This window comes from Orcinus orca, chromosome 16, assembly GCF_937001465.1.
Source record: "Orcinus orca chromosome 16, mOrcOrc1.1, whole genome shotgun sequence".
Taxonomy (NCBI): Eukaryota; Metazoa; Chordata; class Mammalia; order Artiodactyla; family Delphinidae; genus Orcinus; species Orcinus orca.
Window position 1 is genome coordinate 63,890,677 of NC_064574.1, and position 14,866 is coordinate 63,905,542.

The following is a 14,866-nucleotide window of genomic DNA, read 5'->3' on the forward strand; positions in this document are numbered from 1 at the left end:
CTTAGACAAGCACATCAGGGGTACCTGTAAGCAAAGAAGCCTTCCAGGTAGAGGTGACACCTGGGCTGAGAGCTAGATGATGAACTGGCCAGGAGGAGGGCGGGGAAGGAAGGAAGACTGAGCCCGAAAGAGGGCCGGGCATCGACGGAAGATCAGGGGAGAGAGAGCCCTTCTGGCAGAGGCGCCGAGAGTGTTCCAGGGTGGCCCGGAGCATGGGGGAGGAGAGGGGAGGGAGAGGGATGGAGATGAAGCTGGAGTCGGATCGTAAAGGACCAGACCTCGCAGGACAGGACAGGAGGAAAGACTGGACTCGTGAACAGTGGGAAGGAGCTAGAAGGGATTGTATGGATGGAGGTCACAGGATCAGGTTTCTCTAGAATAATCTCTGACTTTGAGGCCTAGCTTGCATCCTGCCCACTCATTCATTTATTTCTTCAATAGACAGTGTTGTTTTCATTCCTCCTGTGTTTCAGCTGCTGTGCTTGGCCCCAGGGGTCCTCAGTAGGAGCCAGTACCTGGAGAGGGTGGCAGGGTGGCAGAACAGGCCAAGATCTCCCAAGGCTGGGAGGGACGGCCGCCTCTGTCCCAGCATAACTCCCTCTGCTGCCCCTCAGGACAGCTCCTCAAGGCCAATCTTGGCCTAAAGATGGAAACCTGAAGCACGTTGTGGGCCAGGAACATGCACGTATTACAACCACCCCAGTAGGTGGTAGGCACCGGCACATGTGTTTTGGATGGATGAATGAATGAATGGGTTAGTGGGTGAGTGAGTGAGTGAATGGGAGGCAATATATAGAAGAGTGAATAAGAACCCAGACTCTGGGGTCAGACTTCCTGAGTCCCCCTCACTGATCAGAGCTAGTCATCCAACTGCTCTGAACCTCAGTTTCCTCATGTGTGAAGTGAGGATAACGTCAAGGGTCCCCCCTCCGTGGAGTTGGGAATGTTAGCCAGATCGATGCACCCACCCACTTAGCAGTAGGTCTGGCACACCAGAAGCTCTCAGTAAATATTAGCCGTGGAGCCCTGTGTCCTGGGTATAGTAACTTGTGGCCCGAACGACGAGAAAGTAAACCAGCTCATGTTTGCACTGCACATGTGAAGTCTGCTCAGGGTGTAGACATGTTTAGCCACACCTGCACCCCAGCCTGCACACACATACATCAGAGACGCTGCTCACAGAAGGACCACGGCAGCAGTGTCCTTGTAGTGTGCTCATCTCCTGCTACCATGTACCCACATGCTGTGTCTTCAGAACATTATATTAAACCTACTGGGGGAGAGAAGAGCCCCTAATTTAATCTGACTTGAAATAGTATCAAAGCTCAGTATCAGGGATCTATGTGGTTAATTCATTTTTTGCCAAGTCATTCATGCATTCATTTGACAGGTGATTGATGGAGCATTGATTGTGTACCAAGCACAGTGCTGGGCACCAGGAATCAGCAGGGGACCAGCCACAGGGATTTGAGCAGTGAGAGGACATTTCACAAGGTCTTTCTGGTTACTGGGTGGAGAATAAATTGCAGGCAGCAAAAGGGGAAGGATGGAAGCCAAGAGCAGATTTCTGGGGGGTCAAAGCTATACACACCCCCCGCTGGCTGGCAGGAAGGATGGATATGATACAACCATCTCCCACCCCTAGAGTCCAGCTCAGAATGCTTTAGGGAAGCCGAAGCTGTGTCTTCCCTGGAAAGCTATCTGAACTCCTGCAAATGATGGGCGATACTAAGGGCCCTCACGTTTCCTAGCTTATAATAGGGCAGCTCCAAATCCTGAGCTCCACTCTTGTTCAGAATGATTGTACTAAAAAGAGGCACATTATCTGGAAAGCCAGTGACTAAAGTGGAAATCACTTGCACCTGTTGAGTGGCAGGGTGTATGTTTCCATGGAATGGCCTGCCAGCAGGTATTCATTCATTCCATGTACACACCACACAGTACGCACAGGAGTCCCAAAGGTTTAGTGAAATGGACCACAGGCCTCGTAATCCTTCAGACTAGGTCCAAATCCCAGGTCTCCTGCTTACTGCCTGTCCAACATTAAGTTACTGTGCAAGTAACTTAATTGGAGCCTCAGTTTCCTCGTCTGTTATATGGGCATATGAAGCCCAATAAGCAGTAGGCTAGGCCTTCCTAAGAGGCCCAGTGATTTCAGCACTCGCTCTCCTGTTTCAGGTCGGCACTGACTGGGATGCCAAGGAGCGGCTCTTTCGCAACTTTGGGGGTCTCCTGGGGCCCATGGATGAGCCAGTAGGCATGCAGAAATGGGGGAAGGGCCCCAATGTGACTGTGACTGTCGTCTGGGTGGATCCCGTCAACATCATCGCAGCCACCTACGACATCCTGATTGAGTCCACTGCCGAATTCACCCACTACAAGCCCCCTTTGAACTTGCCCCTGAGGCCTGGGGTCTGGACAGTGAAAATTCTCCACCACTGGGTGCCAGTCGCAGAAACCAAATTCCTCGTCGCGCCTCTGACCTTCTCAAACAGGCAGCCCATCAAACCGGGTGAGTACTTCCACTATTTCTGTGGGGTAATATTCCATTGCCCGAGGCCTCCTGGGTCCTTCACCCGGGCGGGCGGTGTTGCTCAGACATGGGGCGTGTGGGCCACCTTCGAGAACAGTGCTCTCTGTTCTCAGGATTTTTTCCTGCTCATCCGTCATACAGAACCTTCTAATTTTCTGCCTGTCTCTGCACACTGAGGTGATGTCATCTGTCTCTGTATTAGACACCTATTTATTAGATGCTCTCTCACTGGACTTCTAGAAGGTCCTGATCATATTTAAGACAGGTGGGAAATAAACCCAAGCTGATATTGAGTTTCAGCAAACCTTGTTCAGTGTTTTTAAAAAAATAACTAAAATAGGAATCTCTGTTCATCAAAAGCATGATACTAGGTGAGGAGACGTATCACATACTAGAGGAAAATATTTGCACACACAAAAAAGTACTCAAATTCGGAAATCCCCTAAGTCAGAGCAAGCTACAAGCCACAGGCCAAATCCAGCCCACTTCCTGTTTTTGTAAATAAAACTTTATTGAAATGCAGTCATACTCATTTACATATTGACTGTGGTTGCTTTGGGGCCACAACGCCAGCATTGAGTAGCTGCCCACAGAGCCAAAAGTATTTGCTATCTGGCCCTTTAGAGAAAGGGCCAATCCCTGATATAAAAGAAAGAAAAAAGAGAGAGCATATACACACACATATAAAAAGATGCTCAGCCTCATGAATAATGAGAGAAATGCAAATTAAAAGCAAAAAGAGATTCCACTTCACATCTGCCATGTTTAGGACATGTTTGAAGATGAGACAACATCATTTGATGGTCAAGATGGAGAATAATAACTGTCCATGTAAGTGCTAGTGAGAGAGCCATGTAATAAAATGAGTTCGCATTTGCTGGTGAAGTTGAACATATACACATACCCTACCGCACAGAAATTCCACCCGAGGTAGAGGCCATAGAGACTTGTGCAGAAATACAGCAAGTTGTTCATAATAGCACCAAACCAGAACCAGTCCAAATATCCGACATCCAATGGACCAACAATGTGGTCTGTTGCGACAGTGGAGGTCTGCGCAGCAGGGAACACGGGGTAGGACGTGTTCTAGAACGTAATGTTAGGGTGGGGATATCAACATTACCATGCATGTATCTAAAGTTCAAAAACAGGCCAAGCCAACAATACAGTATTTCAGGATTCATGTATCAGTAGAAAGCTGTAAAGAAATGAAGGAAATTATTAACAGGAAATTCAGGATGGTGGTTCCCACTGGGCATGGGGTCAGGGAGAAGGGTGTCAGACTCCTAGCATGCCTGCCTTTTTTCTTTTTTTTCCAAAAGGGTTTCTTTTATTTTTCTATTCCCCACCCCCCTTTCTTTTATCACAGGTAACGTCTTCCTCCCTGCTCAATCCCATCCCCAGCAGTGGCCACTGCCAACAGTTTGGTGTACAGTCCTTCTAGAGGTTCCTCAGTGCTTTCAAAGCATTGACATAAATCACAAAGACATTGTCACTCTTTTAAGAATAGAATGATACACTTCGTAGTGAAACTTGCTTTTCTCACTTTCCGAGTCAATATATGTAAAGCTGCCAGCTGCCTAGTGTTCCTTTGGGTTAAGGACCCACAATCTGTCTGTCCCTACCCCACCCCCACCTGGGTAGACACATAGCTGCTTTTGTTGTTGTTGTTACAGATACCACTGCAGAGAAGATTCTTGAACCTAAGATAGTATGTGCCCATGACGATGCATCCATAACATAGATTCCTAGAAAAAGGATTTCCAGGTCTCTTGGTGTTTGAAATTGTTCGCCTCCATTTAACAGACCACAAACCCAGAAGCCAGAAACGCATTACAGCCTCTGTTGGCTAAAAAGAGCTCTGGGCTCGGTGTCATTTAGCCAGTGACACAGGAGAGGGGGACATCGATATGGGGAGGGGCACCTGGAGTCCTAAGAAGGGAGTGTTGATGTGAATTCTGTCCATTTCTGCTAAGTTTTTCTGCTAAGTTTCTGTGCTGAACAAGCAGAAAGATTTGGACCTCATGTTTTCAGGTAATGGAAGTCTGCTTCTCCTCTCCCCCATGAAACAGGCAAAAGACGGCTCCTCCAGAACTAGCGGGGCCAGAGCCCCCCCACTTAGGGTCCTCAAGTGTCCCATGATGAGGCTCACCTCCTTAGCATCTCTAAGGGTTCCCAAAGCCAGACGTGGAGGAGAGGGATGGAAGTGGCCGTCTCCTCTTTGCTTCCCATACAGCTAATCGGACAGAAAACGAGTGACCCTGAATCCACCCCTACCTCAGTAAAATAGCCCGGGGCCATTCATGGGGTCCTGATTTTTCCGATCTTTTCTCCTGGGATTTCTGAGGACAGCGAGGCTCTCCCCACGCATGCCCAGGATGAGCCAAGGGTCATTTTACCCCACCGGGAGCAGCCCCCCAGTCATCAGTAATTGGATCTGTTAATGATGTTCTGGTGACAGGGAACACGAAGGTGGGAGCAGTGCAATTTGTAGAATGATTCATCAGGAGTAATTTGCTATTGATGCATCCCTGGTAATCTCAAGAAATCTGATGAGGTGGAATTGAGGGAAATTTAATTATAGAGGCGAGCATTGTGGGCTGATGCTATAATAGCATTTCCCACATGAACCTCATTTTTCATAAGGGTTTTCTGCACCAACCACAATATTTGGTTACCAGCGTTCAAGTGTTTGTTAACTCCTCTTTTCACTTTGAATGTCCTGCCTTTTCTCAGTTTGGGTGTCTCCCCAGTCCCCAGCTTCTCATCTCTGCAGTCCCTGCAGAGATGAAGGCGTTGAGAGGCTCTAGTAGGGAAGTCAGGACCTGCTCCAAAGAGAACAGGCTCTGTCCTCCTGAAAAAACAGAGGAAAAGAAAACAGGGGTTTTTTTCCTGAAAACCCTTTGGTGGGCATCAGGGAGAGGTGGGCCAGACTCCTTAAGGAACTCGAGAAAGAGAAGCTCTGCTAAGTATAGCGAGATAGGACATGTGCTCCAGGCGTGCTTCTCAGCTTTCTCCCACCGGTTCCCCTCCAGACCAGAGTCCAGCCCCCCAGCTTCCTGGGGCATTGGGAACTAAAGGAATGACTTTCTCGTACATGCAAGTCAAAGCATATTTTTAGTTCAACTAGCTTTCTCATTGCTTTTTGTTTTTTTAATTATCTTATTTATTTATTTTTGGCTGCATTAGGTCTTCGTTGCTGCGCACGGGCTTTCTCTTTGTTGTGGTCGGCGGGCTTCTCATTGCAGTGGCTTCTCTTGTTGTGGAGCACGGGCTCCAGTAGTTGTGGCTCACGGGCTCATTAGTTGTGGCTCATGGGCTCTAGAGTGCAGGCTCAGTAGTTGTGGCTCACGGGCTTTAGTTCCTCAGTGGCATGAGGGATCTTCCCGGGCCAGGGCTCAAACCCGTGTGCCCTGCATTGGCAGGTGGATTCTTAACCACTGCGCCACCAGGGAAGCCCTCCCATTGCTTTTTGAAGGGCAGGCATATATACACGGTCTTTCTTCCTCACTCAGGACCACACATATTAGAAAGTAACGTGCTGATTATCCAGGCTCTCCTGGTTGTCTCCGAGGGTGACAGCCACCATCAAGCAAAGAGGAAGCATTGTCATCTGAATGCTACATTGTCTTATAAGGAGGTTTCTTCTAATCCTAGTGATCTTGGCTATAGCAAAACCTGATTTGGTAAAACACGACCTACCAGAATCATTAGCCAGTCTTTTCAAAAAAATATATTCTTGTGTTTGGCAATGAAATAAGCCATGAGTGGGAACTTCCTCAAGATAGAAACATCTAGCTTCTTTCCTTCAGTCCAAATGTCTAGACTTTCTGCTTCCCCATCTTTAAGCCCTGGGAAACAGTCATACATTACTTTACTGTTTACAAAGCACGTGAACTTCTACCTGAGCCTCGTGCCAGGTAGAAGTGAGTCTAATTGCTGGAAGGGTGAGTATCCCCATTTTGCAGATGGGGAAACCAAGTCTGCAAAAGACTAGCTCCCAGATGGAAAAATAAAATAAAAAACAAAAGCATTCTTTTAGCTTCCTGCTGCTGTATGAGCCTCTTGGTAGAGTATCATAATGACAAGAACGGGCTTTGGAGTCAGCCAGCCCTGGATTTAACTCCAGGTCTGTCTCTAAACTACAGCTGCTTCCGTTTCCTCATCTGTAAAATAGGGATGATAAAATCCGCCCTATAGTTGTGTGTGTGTGTGTGTATTGTGTACTAATAATGCCAATAATAATAATCCTAGCTAAACTTTCCCAAGTACTTACAATATGCCAGGCACGATTTTAAGCACCTCACATGAGTCAGCACATTTAATCATCACAAACAAAGCTACAAGGAAGGTACTGGTTCTCCACCCATTTTATTGATGAGGAAGAAGTAACACACCTGGTATGCGGGACATGGGGATTCAAACCCAGACAGCCTGACTGCTGTCCCCGAGCTCTGGCATGAGACCCCAGTGCTCAGCAAGGCAGAGCCGTTTTGGGAGCCAGCTGGACCTCCCACCCCACCCAACTCTGGTTCCAGCTTCGTGGTTTCCAGGACTCCTTGCTGTGGGCCATTCATGCCCCACATCTTGGACCGAAGCAGAGATCCAGGTCTTATACAGAGTTCATGGTGGGCATTCAGCAGCCAAGGGTGGGGCTGCTCGCCAGGCCCTGAGGTCCACAGACCCGGGTTCCAGCCCTGGCTCTGACTCTCATCACCTGTGTGATTCGGGGAAAGATGCTTTGCATCTTTAATGAGCTTTAATGAGGCTTTGCATCCTCTGTTCCCAATGCCTGGAATTCTCTTCTCCAGGATCTGCACGTGGCTTCTTCCTTCCCGTGAATCATGCTCAGCTCAGATGTCATCTCCGCAGAGAGGTCTCCCCGGCCATCCCAGCTAAAATGAACACCCTTGTCACTCTCTAACCCAGGAATCAGCAAGCTTTTATTGTAAAGGGCTAGATAGATAGCAAATTTTTCAGCTTTGTGGGCCATATACAATCTCTGTCTCAGCTACTCAGCTGTGCTGTGGTAACAGCCATAAACAATATGTATCCAAATGGGCATAGCCATGTTCCAATGAAACTTTATTTACAACAACAGGTGGTGGGCCGCATTTGGTCCAAGGGCCGTAGTTTATCAAGCCCCTGCTCTGACTCGACACAGCCCATTTATTCCCTTCATGACACTTGTCACTTTCTGGAATGACCTGATTTATTTACTTCTTTCTTTCTTTCTTGTCATCATTCTTCCTCCCCTGGATTGCAGTCTCCTTCATTGTCTGGTTTGCTCCACCGCAGAGTAGAGCCTGGCACTTAATAAATCTGTATCAAATAAATGAATGAATGAATGCCTTGCAGATGTAGATGTTTCGTAAATATGTGTTGAATGAATTATTGCCTGGACTATAGAAAGGGCTCCATAAATACATGCTGAATGAATAGGTGTATGGACCATGCCCTGCACAAAGTGGGCTCGTACCTGTTGAAGGAATGTCCTCGTAGGCTCAGTTTCTTTGTCTGTACAATGCGAGTGCTAAAAGAACTTCCTCGTGAGATTGTCCCACGAACTGAATGGTGCTACGCAGTGCCCAGCACAGTGCCAAGCACACAGTAGGAGGTGACCGGTCCATGGCTCTTCTAATGATGTAATTGTTCCCTTTGGCTTTCAGAGGAGGCATTGAGGCTGCACAACGGGCCCCTCCGCAGCGCCTACATGGAGCAGAGCTTCCAGAGCCTGAACCCCGTCCTCAGCCTGCCCATCAACCCCGCCCAGGTGGAGCTGGCTCGGAGGAACGCCGCGTCCACCGGCGCCGCACTGGAGCACTGGCTGGACTCGCTGGTGGGCGGGATGTGGACCGCCATGGACATCTGTGCCACAGGCCCCACCGTCTGCCCAGTCATGCAGACCTGCAGCCAGACGGCCTGGAGCTCCTTCAGCCCTGACCCCAAGTCGGAGCTGGGTGCAGTCAAACCCGACGGCCGGCTCAGGTAGCACTGGGCACGTGGGGGCCCCAGCGGATCTCAAAGGGGAAGCAGCCAGAGGGCCAGTGGGAGCCGGACCCTGGGCTCCCACCCCCCGGGGGTGGGGGTGCCTTTTGTGAGCGGGGCTCTCCTGGCCATCGAATGACGGGAGGGAAGGTTTAGAGGCCGAAGCAGGTTCTGCCAGCCACCTGACCCAGCAGGCTGGCTCCCGGGGGTGGGGATGGCTCAGTCCCAGCACCGTGGTGGTCTTACCTCTTCTGATTGATCCTCGAGTGCTACAGGTTCCTTGTCTTCCCCTCAATGACCTGACCCCCCCCACCCCGCCCAGACAAGTGATTCCAAAACTTTTATTTTGAGCAGCAGAGCTTTGTTGACTAAGTCGTAGGCGGAGGGAGGTCCCGGGTGAGGAGGAAATCCAGGCTGCTCTGGTTGAAGCTGTGAGTGTGAGATTCTTTCTCAAAGCTCAGCCCACCGGGCAGTCCCTTGCCAAGGGCGTCTCCTAAGGTACCTCTTCAGAACCCAAGGGCTCTACAAAACCTAGTTTGAAAAGCACTGCCCAGAGGGGGGGTTTGCTCTCCAGCCCCGCCCTTCAGCTCCTCTGGGCCAGGAAACCCTTGTGCCAGCCCTGAAGTGACAGGACACTAAAGTCACGCTCTCGTGGGCCCGTCCCCAGGGAGGCCTCCCACCAGCCCTTCTCAGGTTCAGCCATCCTCCTTCGTAACTAGATGAGCCAGAGAGCCTTCTGATGTGCCACGGCCAAGGTCCACCCAAACTGTGACCGCCAGACATCCTGGGCTCCAGGCCACCCTCCTTTGAGGCAGAAATTGGGCGATGCTCATGAGCGTGAGGGTCAAACCCCCAGCCGTTCGTGGGCGAGGAGATCAAGACCATGACCCCTCTGGGCCTTGACAGTGGGAACTTTGGGGACCATGGCCATGAAACGCATAGAGATCCTTGGGAGCAAAACTCCTGAGCTGGTCAGTACAGCAATACCTGTCACGTGCCTGAGCCCTTTGTTCTGAGGTCAGGTGTTTGGAACATTTGTGAATCGCGCACCCGGTGCTGCTGGGAGCGACCAAACTGCATGGAACAGACTTTTCACGGCCAGGAAAGAGCATTTTAGATTTAGTTTTTAAATTCATGCCCTTTCTTATCCAAGGTGCCAACAGGCCCATCTGACACGCAGTGTAAAAGTGGGAAGCTTGAGTATCTGGTGGTTTGAAACCTAAAGAACAGTGTTGTTCAAATTGCTTGAGTTACTAGAAACGCAAAGGGTTTCCTTGCCATGTGTACATCGGAGGGCTGCCCTGCTCATCCGGAGACCCCTCCCCGGAGGCCCCCTCCTCCGCTGATCCCACCCTCCCCCCAAGGACAGGGTTCTCTTGGAAAAGTCCTCCCACGGAGAGCTGGTCCTTGGCGATTCCCCTCCAGTGTGGGTTTGAAGGTACCGCCGTTTGCTCCCAGTGACCTGTCAGCTGTCGCCCCCTACTCACACCCCCAGCCCAGCAAGGCAGAATGTCCTATGGGCCATGGAGGATATAGAGAAGGGACACTTTAGATATTTATTATTTATATGTTTTAGTCAATGACTAATTAGTAGGTGCTGTTTTTGCAGCTTGTCAATTACGTTATCTTACTAACTGAAGCTGCCTTTATTCACTAAAGGCCCCTCCCCCCACCCTTCCACTCCCTCCCCCTCTCATCCCCCAGCCCCTCATGTCTGTCTCTGTCTCTCTGCTGCTTTATCTATCTATCTATCTATCATCTCTGTCTCTGCCCTGCGTTCTCCGTGTCCTCAGTGGGAAGCAGGGGACTTGGACACCATGAGGAGAACGCCTCAACCAGCATCACCCACTGGCCAGAAGTGGGGTGTCCTTGGGAACAGTGGCGCCTCGCTCTTCCTCATGCAGGGTGTTAGCGTGACTCAGCCCTCCGGCTCTGGGGGTGTTGGAATTCCTGAGCCATCCCCGCCACCCGCCCCCAGCCCAGGGACGCAACAGGCCAGCAACTTGCGGAGGGAGGCTGTGCCGGCTGCAGAACCTGGGGCGTCCCCGCTTCCTCCATCACTGCCCTCCCGCAGCCAGTCTAACCGTGGGCCTCCATGTGAGGGAAAGCAGGCTCCCTCCACGCCCTGGAGGAAAAGATATCTATTTTAGGAAGATGGTAGGGGGTCAGACCCGGCCAGGAGAGCCCAGGAGCTGGCCCAGTGTTTCCAGGGACCTCGGCGTGGCTTTCTCAGAAAGCCCATGAGCTCCACATGGGTTCGCAAGTTCTGTGGGAGCCAAGAGGCCCGTGTCACATCCACTTCCTGCCCCCGGCCTCTGCCTCTGGCCAGGGCCTCCCTGAGCCTGTGGAAGCCGCCCGGGGAGCCGCCCTTTCACCCTTCTCGCCACTAGGGCCCTGTGTGTCATTTGTGATGGTTTTGGGGGCTCTGCCCTGGCACGTCCCTGTGCACCCATGAGCCTGCAGGCTCCTCGACGGGGCCCCACCTGCACCCTGACGTTGCTGACTCCTGTTCCATCCGGGAACAAGTGGAGAAATGGGAGAGCTGGCTTACTCTGGGGACGGCCCCCACCCCCACGGCCCAGGCCCCATTCCCTACTCACCGCCAGGAGACTGGGACGCTCAGGGGCCTCATGGGATGTTCCTCAACATCCTCCGTTTTTGAACCAGAGAATCACTTTGACGATGTTACATTTGGCTTTAAGGAAAAAAGGGAGAATTTCAAACAAAGCCCAGGATGATTTGAGCAAAGGTGATGTTTTCCCAGGAGAAATAGTTTAACTCATTTTTGTAATCTACCTGAGGATGATTTATTAGTTAGAGGCCATTGGTCAGGCAACCTTGAACTGTGGCTGCCTGAGGGTTTCAAAACCTGAGAACATGGTCTCTGGAAATACTATTAAAGAAGCAAAGTGACTGTGGGCTGAGTCACTGACCAGGTCCTCGGACTTCAGGAGGGCTTAGAGGTGGGACGTGGGCTCGGGGGAGAAGGAAACATTGAATAAGCTGCGACACTCTGTCCAATTTCCCATTCACCCCTGTGACGTTCAGGTGGAAACCACGCTCAGGAGGCAGGCAGCCTTCCTGAGTCCCGCTTCCCCGGCCATGTGCAAGGCGGTCTGTCTCCAAGGAGGGCACGAGCAGTTCCTAGGACCCCCATGTTCTCAGAAGTGCAGATGCTCCTCCCTTTGGAGAAAGGCCGTTCTGATCTTATCAGGAATCATTCCGACTTCATTTGCCATTGTTAGTTTAACTTTCAAAATGCCAGTGGAGTTGAGAAGGAATGAGCACGCTGCCCCAAAAGGGCAGATTACAGATGCTCTGGGCACATGCCGGGACTGGGGGGGACCATGCTTCCTTCCGGTTCTCCAGTTTGCAGGTACAAGGAGGAAGCTGGCTGGAACCTTGATCTCTTTGCCAAGAGGGTGCAGGGGAGGGCGGTAGCTGCTGGGTGTGGGGCCTGAGCAAAGATCCCTTTCGTAGCCAAGTTCACTGGGGACTCAGGACACGCTCCTCCAGCAGCACCCAAGGGGGCTGTGCTAGAAACAGCTGTTAGCAAACACCTGGCAGATCGAAGCCACACCCTCTGGCAGGGGTTACAAGTGGCTATAGGGCCCAGAACACTAGCATAGATGAGTGACGCCGTTGGTGTAAGACGTTAGGGAGTGGTGGGGACTGTAGTCTGCAGTGTGCACATGACACAGACAAAAAACTACAGCTGCATCTTAGCTCCAGCCTGAGTTGCATGTGAGAATACGGGCACAGTGCAGCAGAATCATCTAATTTGGTAAGGGAAGCCAGAAATCCATATTTTTATAGGAAATGTGATTTTGAAATGTTGGCATTTTTTTTCTTTCCAGAGTGTAGGCAAAGAGAAACCTCACAGTTCAGCCTGTGCGCTGCCAGCAACCTCTGCTCTCTGGAGACGTGGTTTGAAAGGAAGCTAGGCTTGTCCCGGTGGGGGAGGGAAACGACACCACTAGGAAGGGGCAAAAAACTAACAGCTCATGTCCAGCTCCGAAGGGAATGGGGACCTCTTACTAGTCATTCCCGTCCCAAAGAAACGGTCCCTCAGAGGAGAAGTGTCTCATAACTGGCGTGTTCAGCTTTCCTGGCCTCAAGACAGTTTGTACTGAAGGGTAGATGGCACAGAATTTGCAGACCCCAAGAGCTGCCCCTTAGACGTACGGAGGTCCACATTGGCCTGGTCCCCGCCTTCCAGAATTCCATCCTACCGGGCGGAGAGGTCCAGGATGTGTTTCAGGAGGAGGGGTTGGCGTGTCAAACAGCCCGGCTCTCTCCAGATCCCAGGTTTTAGCAGCCATCTTGCCACATGTCCGGAAACATCTTCGGAAGCCGTGCTCACGGGAGGTCCTCTGCTTCTGCCTCACTTACCTTACTATGCCCATGGGTCAACCACAGGCGCTACCTCATGTGTCTGCTGAGAAGTTTACCGGGGTGGGGGGTGGGGGGATAAAGGTGTCCAAAATCTGCTGGAGCTAAATGCATAATCTATGCAAATTCTTTCTTTCTCTTTCTTTCTCTCTCGCTCTCTCAGAAGTATTACTTTTTTTACCTGGCAAACAAGATACTGTACAGACCCCTCTTAAGACTGAGGAGGGCTTTCACGTGCCACCTGTGTCTGCCCCTCACGTTGTCATTGGTTCTGTCCTTGCCAAGCCCCAGGCAGCGAGAAGGCAGCCCTCTGTCGCCCTCCCCTTGGCTGGGAACGCTCCAGCCGCCTCTGCCTACACACCCCGCAGGAAAGCAGGTTCTGCACCTTGCCACCTCCGTTCACAGCTCCATCCTCTCCACCCCTCGTTTGCCTCCCTATCCTTCCCTTCCCCCACCCCCAAAAGCCGTAGGTTTCTCCTTTTTGAAATGAGGCCTTAAAATTATTTTGGGAAAGCTAACCACCCTCCCCCTCCCATTTCCACCAACATCCGAGAAGAAAGAGCATCTTGAAGCTCTCAGGGCAACCTCCTAAGCCAGGGGCTGCCAAGCTGTAGCTTGCAGATGTGATAGAAATGGCGTCTCTTGTCGTCTTGAAGAAAAATTTTCTGTTTTTCCTATGGGTAAAATGAAGGCTTGGGTGCTCATCTAAACCTCAACCAACTCCCGAAGCACTCTCCTAGAGCATATCGCCACTGCGATGGGCTGCCGACGTGGGCTTTCCAGCCCTCCCCCGACCCCCGAAACTTGGTGACTTTAGGTACTTCATTCATGGGTAAATCAGGAGAGTTTCTCAATATCTCTCTTCATCCTTCCTGCCTGGAAAGTGATAGCATTAAATAGTCCCAGCGGATGGGTCATGTTCTCAAAGGGATCACACTCTACCTACTTGCAGAATCCCCCCATTTCCCTGCCATCGCTCCAGGGCTGATGGAGGCCAAAGACAACCCCAGGGTTTTCATAGGAAATTCACTGGAATTGAGCGCAATCGTCTTTGTCGTCCTTTGTCTTTATATATATACATATATACATATATATATATATATATATATAAAATTATGTTGTCAAAGACGTTTGGGTATTTTTTTTAGAGGCGTCACAATAAGTTATTACCGTCCCCCTCATTGTTTTTCAAAGACATGTGGTGATATAGTTTTTAAAAAATAACTATTTTGTTATAGATCATAATACGCATACAACTGTACAGAAATATTTTGTAATGTATTGATTTTAAAAAAAAGAGAGACTGTAAATAAAGTTTTTAAAAAAAGAGAGAATTTGAAAGGCACACACTGAAAGATGTAGATATTTTGCTATTTATTTAAAGGAGTATTTTAAGAGATACTGAACTATCTGAAATTGACCAGTAATCAAAGTTCCAATCATCCGAATGCTTTTCCTCGCAGTAGAATGTGATTCTCAGAAACAATTGCACTACCGGCCCATTTTTGCACCTTTTCTGTCTTTTCATTTAGCGGAAAAACAACAACGAAATTGTGCCTTAGCTGTATTTTTTTGTCTAGGGGAGTTTGTTTCTGTCTGACAAAGCAAAATTTTTTGCAGAAAACAGTGGATGTACTGAATACTGTATCATACCAAAAACACTGCAGGTTGTATATAGATGCTTTCTGTCATACTGTGTTTTCAGATGCAGAATTTTAAAATTAAAAAAAAATACTGTCTTTATGGAACAGTGGGTGTATGACTTTTTAGTGATAACTGCATCTTCATGCAATCCTGTATTCGCCCCCCTCCTCTGCACGGTCCTCCTGCTGAGACCGTCTCTCCTGGGAAAACCTGATGGGCACACACTCCGTAATCAAGCCTGCTGTCATCTCCCAACCAGATTATTGCCACACCCTCCTGTAAATGATACCCCTGGTTAAGGTAGAAGTG

The 14,866-nt window shown here is 50.0% G+C and overlaps 1 protein-coding gene and 2 long non-coding RNA genes across 6 annotated transcripts in view; 1 reads left to right on the forward strand and 2 right to left on the reverse strand.

Moving 5' to 3' along the window:
• Positions 1-14,866, forward strand: part of XYLT1 (xylosyltransferase 1) — a 312,287-nt gene that overhangs the window by 284,957 nt on the left and 12,464 nt on the right. The window contains exons 11-12 of one of the 2 annotated variants that reach the window (XM_033416459.2): positions 2,179-2,512; positions 8,203-8,521. In XM_033416459.2, the coding sequence (XP_033272350.1) occupies positions 2,179-2,512; positions 8,203-8,521 (653 nt within the window). Of the gene's footprint in view, positions 1-2,178; positions 2,513-8,202; positions 14,662-14,866 lie in introns of those variants that run through there. The other variant, XM_004285733.3, reaches the window with a different exon arrangement.
• LOC125961365 (uncharacterized) lies at positions 7,458-8,208 on the reverse strand. The gene is made up of 2 exons (XR_007472002.1): positions 8,013-8,208; positions 7,458-7,855 (listed from the first exon to the last, which is right to left on the reverse strand). It is a non-coding gene; the product is annotated as an uncharacterized LOC125961365 (long non-coding RNA).
• The window catches only part of LOC117198749 (uncharacterized), a 350,606-nt gene continuing 346,861 nt past the window's right edge, over positions 11,122-14,866 (reverse strand). For all 3 annotated transcript variants that reach the window (XR_007472001.1, XR_004479984.2, XR_004479982.2), the window contains one exon: positions 11,122-11,216. This is a non-coding gene — a long non-coding RNA (uncharacterized LOC117198749). The remainder of the gene's footprint in view (positions 11,217-14,866) is intronic.